This window comes from Notechis scutatus, chromosome 2 (assembly GCF_049901735.1).
Source record: "Notechis scutatus isolate UNSWTSFEM ecotype Mainland chromosome 2, rNotScu1.2, whole genome shotgun sequence".
NCBI lineage: Eukaryota > Metazoa > Chordata > Lepidosauria > Squamata > Elapidae > Notechis > Notechis scutatus.
The window spans coordinates 41,172,886-41,184,983 of NC_142010.1; the positions used below are offsets into that span (position 1 = coordinate 41,172,886).

Here is a 12,098-nt window from a genome sequence, read left to right on the forward strand (position 1 = left end):
TTCCTCATCTGATTCGGCTGCTGGAGGGGCCAGCGGCTGACAGGCCACAACACAAATGAGAAGAGAGGAATCACTGGAAGAGACTCTGATGTTGGGAAAGATTAAAGGAAAAATGAAAAAAGGGATGGCAGTGGATGAGATGTTTAGATAGTATCATCAACACAATTAACATGAATTTAGGCAACAAACTCCAGGAGACAGTGTAGGGCAAAAGGGCCTGTTATCCTTGATCCTTGATGCCACAAAGAGTCAACACAACTTAGGAACTAAACAACACTAACTCCTCTTTCAGTTGTTTGCCATTTTTTGTTTGTCTCTATAGCCACATAATTTCTAAATGCCTATGAATTCAATCATAGGATCTATACATTTCCCTCAACAATAGCTGTTTTTAAAACATCTTAACATCCACCTAAAAAGGTAGATTTCAGATATAAATATATAGATATAAAAGATATAAAAGTGTAACTGCTAAATAATGTGATATTATTCTCTACTCCAGTGTTCACCAACCGGTGGGCCGCTGAGAAATCTCACCTCCAGAGCAGCCCCGAAAGCAATTAATCTAGGCTGCGCAGAAACACGAGACTGCGCCACCCACATGGCCCGTGGGAACCCTCCCTGCCCACTCACTCCTTACCTGGCAAATTTGCTTGCTAAATTGCTATTTTTCCTTTTTCTGACCATCAGCTGTTCTGCTGTGTCGGGAGATTTAGATTAGGTAGTAAGCAGGAAATGGTTGGATTTCTTGCTTTCTAGCTAGTCTTTAGATCTTCAGCTCTGCTTTTAAGCACAGCTGAACCTCCCTTAGGACTGAAGGTTTGCTTGCAAGCAAATTCAGTGCAGACTCACGGCAAGCAAATTTGAGAGATTGAGCTAGCCGATGGCAGATAGATAGATCACTGAATGATTCTGTGAGCAACTCAATCTGCCTGCCTGCTTTGCCTGATTTTGGGTAAAAGTTGCTCTTTTTATAAAAAATTCAATATTTATATAAATATTTATAATATTTACATACAAGCCATGCCCAGCCACTCACATGACCACTAAGCCACACCCACAAATTAGGCTACGCCCACAGAACTGGTTAGTGGTCCTTGGGATTTAAAATTATGAGTTTGATGGTCCTTGAGGTCCAAAAGGTTGGCGACCCCTGCTCTACTCTACTGTTATGTAACATTTACACAGCATTTAATGTGATTGATAGTGAATACAAAAGTTAGTTACATCCAAAAGATGGGTAGGGTTAGGGTAACAAGTCTAACTTGACTTATAAATTATGTTAGAGATGATGCCACCATTAAAATAAGAGGCAACCCTATAGAGATTTTTTTTTTTGGCCATCTTTCCTCATCAAACCAATGCAAATATTAACTAGAGTAGAAGCAAAGAAACATTCAAAATTATTTCTATCCTCCTAAGAGTAAGAACGAATCACTTTGTTCTTACTCTTAGGATAGAAGTAATTTGTTCTTGGCCTCATAGTCTGTAAATTAGACTCCAGATTAAATATTACATAAGTTTAATATAGCTTGATTAGAAGTTCCTTCTAGTACAGCAATGCCCAACTTTTCTGGTACCAGGGACTGGTGTCAGAAGAAAAGTTGTCTTCTGCAGACTGGAGAAGATGATTTTGTTCACAATCTAGATCCCGCACATATGCAGGTGGAACTTCACTCACTTGCACACTACTTGTGCAGCCCAATTCCTATGGACAGGTACCAGGTTAGATGACTGGGTACTGTGCATAAGCACAATTTCCAGAGTTCTCAGTAAATCAGGTTCTTAGGTAGCCTAAGGCCATCTATACCCGATTTTATCTTATGGATTCCCAAATTGGTGATATTTATAGGTGTCATTTATAGGCATGATACTACAGCTAATTATTGTGCTTGTTTTTTTAGAACCCACCAAAGCTCCCACCAATGTCTTTGCCAAAAGCCTTTCTGCTTCAGATATAGAAGTCTTTTGGTCTTTGCTGCCAGAGACCCAGAGCAAAGGAAGAATACAGGGCTATGAGGTAGGCTTATAATGTTTATTGGTTTTAAATGCATGAAAAAATCAATTAACCAATGAAATACAAATCCAATTGCTATGAATGAGCTTCAGGACCATATGGCTACAGTTCTTAATGCATCATACTGCAGCTAAAAATCGTCAATGTTTCAAGAAATGCATAAATAATCAGCCATTTGCTACCTCCACAAAGTCCTTGAATTGTGTAACAAATCGTCTAAATCCCATTTTGTTACATTACAAATGTTGTGTTTCTTCTCATGACCACAGGAACACTAAACAAATATTTTTTAATTAGATTAAAATAAAAGAATTAACTAGAAGTTAAAATGGGACGTTTTTACTTCTACATTATGTTGAAAACAAGTACTTAAACAGAACATCAAGTGATATAGACAAGTAAGTTGTTGGTTGTAAAATTTTCTGGAAAGGGATTATTTACTTCATGCATGAAATAAATATTTAGAATGCCTCCTGCCTCCTGATGTACAGGCCCTACGAACATTTAGGAAGAGCTGAGAAAGTACTAAAAATACATTCTTCAGTAACTAAGGTGCTGTTGTTTATATTAAAGTTATATTATTGTATAAAAATTGAATTATGGCAAAACCTCTTGGTGAAAAAGGTATTAAGAGCACATATCTCACTTGATATAAAATAAAAAATGTTCATCCCTAATTTTAACCATCAAGAATCTAAGCAAATATGGAAAGGAAGTTCTTTGCTTACAGGGGACATATAAACATTGGAACAGTGCGACTACTTGGCCCAAAACAGATTTGCCCCAAGGAAATGATCATCTTTCAATGATGACGATGATGATGATGATGATGATGATGATGATAGCAATGTTAAAAAGAGATGAATTTTAGCAATTGGTATTTTATCAATTACAAACTTAGTAGCATCAATTTAAACCTACATAATGGACATATGTGTGTTCCTTTAAACTTAAAGACACATTTCAGGGAAACTTTCATTATTTGGAATTGTAATGCAGATGGTATAAACTTATATAGCTGTAGATTTCAATAAGGATACATTTGAATATGTGTACATAGGTTAGATATTGGAAACATGGAGATAAAGAAGAGCAGGCTGGAAGAATGAAAACTATGACCAATCAGACTTTTGCAAAAATCAGCAACTTGAAGAGCAGTGCTTTATACCATTTGGCTGTCAAAGCTTACAACACAGCAGGGATGGGACCATCCAGCGCGGTAGTCAATGTGACAACCAAAAAGCCACGTGAGTATGGTGCATGGATAAAGACAGGATTTTTATTTCAATGTACAGATTGTTCTCTCTTAACAAGTGTTATTGGGACCAGCAACTCTGTCGCTAAGCAACACGGTTGTTAAGTGCAACCTTGTGTGATCATGCTATCTGTCTATAATCACCATTGCAGAAATCCCAGTGGCCATTATTAAATGAATGCTATCCAGTTTCCAAATCCGGTGGTCACGCCGTTACCATTTGCAATCTCCTGTCAGCTTCCCTAATGATATTGCTTGTTGAAAGCCAGCAGTGAAGATTGCAAATGGTGATTAGATGATTGCAGGACACTATAATGGTTGCCACTCTACGATGATCCATTCTTAAGTCCTCATTCCGCATCATCATAATTTTGAGCAGTTCAATTAGCACGACTTTGTTTTAATTGATTATACTTCTGTGAGTGCTGCTATTCATTCAGCCTTAATTTTATAATAGGGACACAGAAAATTAAAAGCTGGCCTGGGAAAATATTTGTTTTCTGATCAGAACAAGACTTGCTCCCAACTGTTGGACATGCTGGTGAATTTTAATACATTCATCTATTTGTTATAAAATATACATCTTCGACTTAGAGCACCTGAAATACATTTTAGACAAATCTATGTTATGTAAGAAAAATGTTGCTTCTTAATAATACTCAAACTTCTTTGTTTTGAATTCAGCTCCAAGTCAGCCTCCTGGAAACATTATATGGAATTCATCAGACTCTAAGATTATACTGAACTGGGATCAAGTTAAAGCACAGAATAATGAATCTGAAGTGAAAGGATACAAAGTAGGTAATAGGCAGGAAAACATATGGTTATTTGTAGAATTAATGTGAATTAACTGCAAAAAATAAATCTCATAAAAGAATCACAACGAGTCAGAATCACTTGAGCTGTAATCCCTATGTCCATTACTAACTTTCTACTTAAATAATTTGAAAAAGATAAAAGGTAAAAATTTCACCTATTCAGTCATGTTCGATTTTAGGGGTCAGTGCTCATCTCTGATTCACAGCCAAAGAACCAGATATTTCTGTGGCTGGCATGACTATGTGCCAAGGACACACAGAATGCAGTTATCTTCCCACCAAAGTGGTACCTATTTATCTACTTGCATTCACATGCTTTTTAAACTGCTAGGTTGGCAGAAGTTGGGGCAAGTAACAGAAGTTCACTCCATCATGTGATATTTAGGTCTCATGGCCAACCTTCCAGACAAGCCCAGCATTGCCGCCATGCCCCTTATTAAAATAATTGCCATTAAATATATCTAGAAACATAGTGGCCCCTTAGCAATTAGTATTTGGTAGTTTGTACAGCAAGTACAAATCCTACAAAATAAAGTTGCCTAAACTAATCTCAACTTTGTGTCATGGAAGCAGCTTTCTAATCAGCCTACAAAATTCCATAAGATGAGGGATGTCTCCTGGAACTCCCGACCTTTCAAAGCTAAATGAAGATAAGAACAGCTTTAAAAAATAAAAGCATGTGTCAGAAGTGTCTTCTGATCTACAGGAAGAAATAATTCCCTATTTTTTAAAAAAGTCATTTGCATTAGAGAACTTAAGATGCTTTGTACCTAAAAAAAGAAATTATTTCTTTTATAGTGTAATTCTTTTTATATAGTAATTTCCCTTAACTAAATATATGTTGCAGGTGTTCTATAGATGGAATAGACAAAAGAGTATGTCTATTATAGAAACAAACAAAACATCTGTGGAGCTTTCATTGCCCTTTGATGAAGATTATATCATAGAAATAAAGCCAATCAGTGATGGAGGGGATGGCAACAGCAGTGAACAGATTCGAATTCCAAAGATAACAAGTAAGAGTATTTTGTTTATGGTATTGGTTTACCTAAGTATAAAGTGCATGAGTTTAAAAAAAAACACCATACATTTCTACTTTTTCCTTTCTACTTTTGCAACTGACTAAGGAGATAAAATCTGTTTTATCTCCAATATCTTTAAAATGCTAAATGGCTCTGACTAAAAAGGTGCCTGAACAACTAGAACTATTGTTGTTTCTTATCAGATTTTGACTTCAGGCTGTCCTGGAATAAATCTGTAGGCTTCTAGAGAACCAGACGTGTTCCAAAGATGTAGCATAGTTTCAGAGTTCAATTGGTAGGGATTAACATAAGACAATATCTTCTTGCTGGAAGCAATACAGATGTGAAACAGCTCCAACTATTGTTTTAAAGCATAATGACTTTGGATTACAATTTTACGTGTGTGTGTCATTAAAAATCATAGTATATAAAGTTGATGAAATTGATGAAATTGATAACTACATTCTTTTGATTTTGGTGTTAGATGTAACACACAAATTTATTAGAGAAATAAATTTCAGTGGCCATCTTGTCTGATAGCAAAAGCAATAGCACTTAGACTTATATGCCATGGCAGTTTGTACAGCCAACATATAGTGTCCCCAACAATCTGGGAATTCATTTTACTGACCTCGGAAGGATGGAAGGATGAGTCAACCTTGAGCAGGTTAGGATTGAACTCCCAGCTGTGGGCAGGGAACCTGCAACATTGCATTCTAACCACTGTACCACCACTGCTCCATATAATTGTTGCTTTTCCACCGCATGAAGTGGAATATGAAGATATCAATTTTAAATTGTATGCTAAAGCAGGGGTGCATGAGAAATAAGCCTCACCTCCTTCCTCCTAGCTAAAAAAAAACAAACTGAAATATTCTTGAAACACCACACAACTCAACATTTCAATTTGTGTTAGAGGTAGTCCTCGACCTATGACAATTGAGCCCAAAACTTATGTTGCTAAATGAGATGTTTGTTAAGTGAGTTTTGCCCCACTTTATAACCTTGTCACAATTGTTAAGTGCAGTTGTTTAGTAGCACAGTTAAGTGGATTTGCCCCTCCCCATTGACTTCCCTTGTCAGTTGTAAAAGGTGATCACATAATCCTATGACATTGCAAAGATCATAAAAATGAGTCATTTGCCAAGCATCTGAATTTTGATCATGCAACCATGAGAATGCTGTTACAGTCATAAGTGTGAAAAATAGTCATAAATCACTTTTTTAAATGATGGTGTAACTTCAAGTGGTCTCCAAATTAACTGTTGTAAGTCAAGGACTATCTGTATTTGTTTCATTTGTCATTAATTGTGTAAGATTGGTATTTTAACTGGGGATGAAACTATTCATTGGACCAGAGTATTTTTATGCAAGGACAGAATACTGCCTGTTTTAGGGAAAATAAGAAAGTATCTAAAATAATACTGCCAGAAGAAAATTAAAATGAAATAGGATCCTTTAAACACACTGTCCCTTTTGCCTCCAACAAGGGACTCTGCAGGTATTCAAGTGTGCACATTGAGCTACTTCCTTACTCATAGATTTGATTTCATAATGATTAGAAGTTTATTGTATTTTGAAATTCCCGAATTCATTGATAAGATTTTGTGAACTAGAAACATTTTCATCAGATCTGTGAAAAATACAGGTCATGTATGAAAGATGATGCAGAATCTATTCTTGCAATTACTTCTTTTTTTAAAACAAATTTTATTCAGTTTTTCACATAAAAACAAAAAACTCTTTTTAGTGGACAACATTTTTCCGGGTCATCACTTTTACATACAAATATGACAATAGTTCATATATGCATACTTAATTCTATTATTACCTTTTCCATTCCAAACTTTCAGAAAGGAGAGAAACAAGCAAATTAATTCTAGTCTCTTACATTAATCTCAATCCAAACATCCTTTCGTTTCATTTCAATTATTTCAAATATAATCCTTTGATATTTATTTTAAAAACAAAAAGTAACAATATATGTTTGCCTAATAAAAAAAAGTTACCAATGTCTCTCCTTCCTTTTAATAGTCTATATTAGCTTATTAATTTAAATAGTTCTTTAATCTGTTATATTTTCTTTCCATCACACATTCTTTCTATAAATTCTAGATTAATACAAGTTTTAACACAAAAGAAAAAGAAACAAGCATAGGTTTCCCCCCTTTTACTGCTTTGAGTGTGACACCTTAGTGGTTAAAATATACCTTTATTCCCTCATCTTAATTCCCAATAAACCTTTATTTTTAAGTAGTTACACTAATAATCATTACATCTTTTCATTTGGATTCTGCAATATATTTTCCTCCCTTAATTTTATTTCTAATTTCAAAAAGGTAAAAGGGAAAGATTGACTATTTAATTCCTGGTCACTGATATTGACCTCATTTTTAAACATCTTCACATTCATTTCAATTATTACAATTTCTTCAATAGACCTTAACTTTTCTTTTTAAAAAATAAAAATGTATATTCATCTAATAAGAGTTATCATTATCTATTCCTCCATTAATAATCTATATTACCCTATTTTCTAAGTATTTTTTAACTGCAAATATATTCTTGTTAGCCCTTGTCATCCTGCAGAATCCCCCTTTTAATTCATCAACCATTATCTCTGAAAAAACCATTTCTTTTCATCATTTTACTATTTCCATGTTTATTTCCTGCACCTGTCTCTTACTGCCTCTCCTCCCCCTTTTTCTCCCATATCTTTTCTCATTCTGGTTTATATCCCTCTCTTTCTTGATATCTTCCTTTCCCCTTTTCTGCTGCGCCTTTCTACCTCTCCTGATTTCACAGGTATTCCTTTTTTTTAATTATCTTCTTAAATCTCAACCTTTTAGCCTTCCTTCTTTCCCCTCGTCTTTGTAGTGTTCTTTGTGTTGTCTATTTAAAATGCCTTCTCCTTGAGTCGACTCCTCCTCCTCTGAAGTTCTTTCTTCTTGTTCTTCAATCGCCCTTTCCATTTCTTCTAACACAGAGCAAAGTGATTCGCCTCTTTCCTGTAGTAATTCTCTCATATTTTTAAGTTCCATTCTTAATTCCCGAAGAGATATCATCATTACACACTCTTATATTTTATAATCGTTGAAGTCCACAAAAAATACTTTTATTTTCCTTCTTTCTTCTTCAAGTTTTCTAAAGTTTTCAATTGTTCCAACCCAGAATCTATACCAAAACCATCAATCAATCCCACAGGCAGTCTTTCCTTGCTTCTTTCCTTATTCTGGTTCCACTTTCACTTTCTAAATTTTTTACTTTGTTTCAATATTTCTTTAACATTATATCGACATAAGTTCATACAGAAACAGGATGATTTCCCTTTTGTTTAAGATTAAATTGTCAGAAGATGGCACTCTCCGTTATACAAAGTCTTTACCTTTTCCCCCTATTTTATTATTTAGGGTTTTTCAAACCTCAATATTCCAGCACAGTCCAGTCTCCAATTTGTAAACTTTATTATTATTATTTTTTGGCAATCTTAAGTCCAGCTTTATTTTATGTCTTTTTATTGCCAAAATATTTTAGTCCAATTTAACTAAGTCTTTAGTTCCAGCTTCTTCCTTTCCCAGTTCGAAGCCCTGCTTAGCTGTCAAAATTATTTTCTTATATTTTTCCTGTCCCTTTGTATTTTCGCCATGCACTTTTCTTTTCTTAAAAGTTCCATGTTACTTTAATCCTGGGGTACTTTTGTTTAGTTGTTTCACCCAATTGTCCCGGCTCAGATGTTATCCACCTCTTTCTTCACTCCTGCACAAATCTTAGTCCAGCTGAGTCCTCCTCTTTGGGGTGGCCATTTTGGACCACCACTTCAGTCATCTTCGGGGGGAAAAAGACCAAGCCAAGGAGGGGAGATGTGGCTCCCCTCAACCTGGCTTGTGGCTTCCCCTTACTCCACCACCCCTCCAAGGCAGCTTCAGCCCCTAATTGCAATGATCAGGGCTCTCCAACGAAAGAGCACGGACCATAGTGGTGGACAGTCACGATCTATGGTCCATCAGCAAGGAGGGCTCAACCCGGAAGTCCTTGTGGTTACTTCTTAAGAGAAAAGTAGGAGTAAACTATTGTCCCAATGCTGCTAGCAGAATTGTGTGGATGGATCTCTCCTTGAAATCAAAAGACCTCAAGACTGACTTCAAACTCTTTACCTTATAGAGTGAAAATAGTGAAAATGACAAAAAAATATGGAAAGCTGTACAAGCTGTACCTTAATTGGGATGAAAAAGGGTAGCAGTGGAAGTTTGAAATAATCTTTTCCCATTTAGACATAATATGCATGTTTTGCAGTCTTTACATAAAAGCATTTTATCTGAAACAGCTGTGCGGAAAAATGTGCATGACATCTGAGGCAGACGCTTCATTCATTTTTCCGGTTAAGCTCTGATATATTAAACATCTTGATTTCTTTCTTCTCTTAGATGCATATGCGAGAGGGTCAGGAGCTTCAACTTCAAATGCTTGTACATTGTCAGCCATCAGCACAATAATGATTTCCCTCACAGCGAGATCAAGTTTATGACAAAAAATACTGAAAGGACTTCCTGTTTATAATATAACTAAGCAACATTTAGCTAGTTGTTTTGAAGCCACCCAGTACTAAGTAATATTGTTGTTCAAGTACATCTTACTACTGGAAAAAAATGTTTTATGCTTCTCTAGGAATGGCATTATACAGTACTTCCTCAAAGCAAATATATCTTTGTCTGAAGTTTCCTTGGAAACTCTGCAATGCACTGAAAACATCTGAAATATGATGTTACCAAAGCAGTTTACATATGTCCTTATATGCATATTTTTATTATATATTTAGTGTTTTATAGACTTTTTTAAAGTTAATATATGATGTAGATACTGATTTGTTTTCCCCCTCTGCTATGAAATGCTATTGATGACATTATCATTGCATAAATATATAGTTTGGAATGTTTCCGGCCAGATGGCCATAACTGTCAGTAACTGATTTCAAATTGATTGTATAGGTTGACAAGAATGCACAATGAATTATTTTAGCTTCAGTCCATCTTTCCAGGGGTATGTGTACATGTGTATGTCTATTTGGGCATGGAAAAGATTCCCACAGGTATTTGATGAAGCCTGCTTTCTCCTTCAGGCCTAAATTTGCTGCACTATGCACAATGCATTACAATGCTTAAAAAAAACACTTATAACTCAAAGCTTCCATTGTGGTTCACTCTAATTCCATCTAAAGAAGAAAGATAACTAGATGCTAGATAACCACAACGAAGCATAAACTTTATGATCCTTGCCAACTGGGATAGGTATCTAGAGGATGGGGCAGGGCAAGAGACAGATGGAGAGAAGAGAAAAATTCAGCATAGTAACTTTTCAGGATCTCCATATATGCAGAATGGGATGAATCATGCCACTGTGGACATACAAGACTGCCTTTTTTATCACATAAATAAACTACAAGTAAAACATGCTATGCTTTTAGGTTTTGTGAAAGTTCATAGCATTCTTTCCTTTGCGATAATGTTTTGGTAACAAATAACATGGTTTTTTACCTGAATGTACTGATTTACATTTCTATAAAATTGAACGAACATTACATTATCATTCATTCCTCTTAGTGTCAGCACTCTTAATGTAATGAATGCCAGACATTGCTGCTGTATAGCAAAGAACAAAATTCTGAGTGTGGTGAAAATCTGAAAGTTATCAGTTCAACCATTTTTGTTAATCTTTTATTTAAATAAATGAATGAAATTCTGCATTTTCACCATTTTAATCATGAAATCTTGAAGACTTTAAATGCTGCTTTCTTTACTAAATAAATTTATTTTGACAGGTACATGTAACCTACAATTCTTTACAGATTGATTTCATAAACTATATGTGTTCTATATTGATAGGATCTTGCTTGGATAGGGGTCATTTTAAAAATCTGATAAATAATATTCTACATAATTCTTCTCTAAAATTAATTTTCTTTCTAAAAACTATGTGTATGTCATTGAATTTCAAATAGTTTAATTCTGGGTGTTCTGAATATCAAGGTTTAACTTTCAGGGTCTGTCACATCTATCAAGTTGATAAACCCCAATTAAAATCTGACAAATGAATTCAAATCTTCATAATGCTTTTTTCATGCTATAGCCATTCATTGCAGTAAAACCAGTACTGGAGCAGAGTTTATTAATGCTAATCCAGTGGCTTGTAAATGCATGTAGTTGCTGTATTGCATCTACAAGACTACTTGTGCAGAATTGTCTTCATGCACAAGAACACTAGATAATTTGTCAAAAATTGCAAAAAAATATATTAATAGAAAAAGATTTTTGTTACTATGGGAAATATTTTGTAATTATGCTCAGATGAAACAATAATAATTAAAATTAAAATGACTTTAAATTATTTTCCCTAATTTTAAAAATATTCTACTGAAGTTTATAATTTATCCTTCTTGATAGTTTAAATTTTCCTCTAATTTGTTTCTTTTGCTTCCAAAACATGCAAAGTAACTTTTAAAACATTCAAAATATATTTATTAAGTAATTCATAATCAGGTTTCCACTTGTGTAACTTAGGGATGTTAATCAGAGAAATATTGTCAGTATTTCAAGCTGTGTTCCTTTCTTTGTTTGATATGGTTACTTCTATGTAAAAACAAAAACAAAACAAAAAAAACCCATAAAAGAAAGAAAAAAGAAAAAAAGCCTATGTAGTTTTTTCTCCCCAGTGTAAATGATATTTATCAGTGATCTAGGAGATGTAATCTTTTTTAAAGTTATTGGTAATAAATATCCTGTTATTTGTAAAGATTCTTGTCTCTGTTGATATGTTGCTTGCATTCTTACTGGTTTCAGTAAGGTTCCATGGCACCTTGTTTTCAAAAACTTACAAAAAGTGCTTGAAATATTTCTCACTTAAATATTTCTCTATAAACTGAATTGTGAAAATGCATTACACAGTGGGTTGTACTCAATGTTTGTCAAAGCAATTCTAACTACAAACACACA

At 34.5% G+C, this 12,098-nt stretch overlaps 1 protein-coding gene across 5 annotated transcripts in view; it reads left to right on the forward strand.

Moving 5' to 3' along the window:
- Positions 1-11,892, forward strand: part of LOC113418127 (contactin-4-like) — a 356,259-nt gene extending 344,367 nt beyond the window's left edge. For all 5 annotated transcript variants that reach the window (XM_087954600.1, XM_087954599.1, XM_087954602.1 and 2 more), the window contains 5 exons: positions 1,905-2,020; positions 3,078-3,264; positions 3,957-4,069; positions 4,938-5,106; positions 9,537-11,892. In XM_087954600.1, coding sequence (XP_087810726.1) covers positions 1,905-2,020; positions 3,078-3,264; positions 3,957-4,069; positions 4,938-5,106; positions 9,537-9,637 — 686 coding nt within the window. In that variant the 3' untranslated portion in view covers positions 9,638-11,892. The remainder of the gene's footprint in view (positions 1-1,904; positions 2,021-3,077; positions 3,265-3,956; positions 4,070-4,937; positions 5,107-9,536) is intronic.
- Positions 11,893-12,098: the final 206 nt, after the last annotated feature.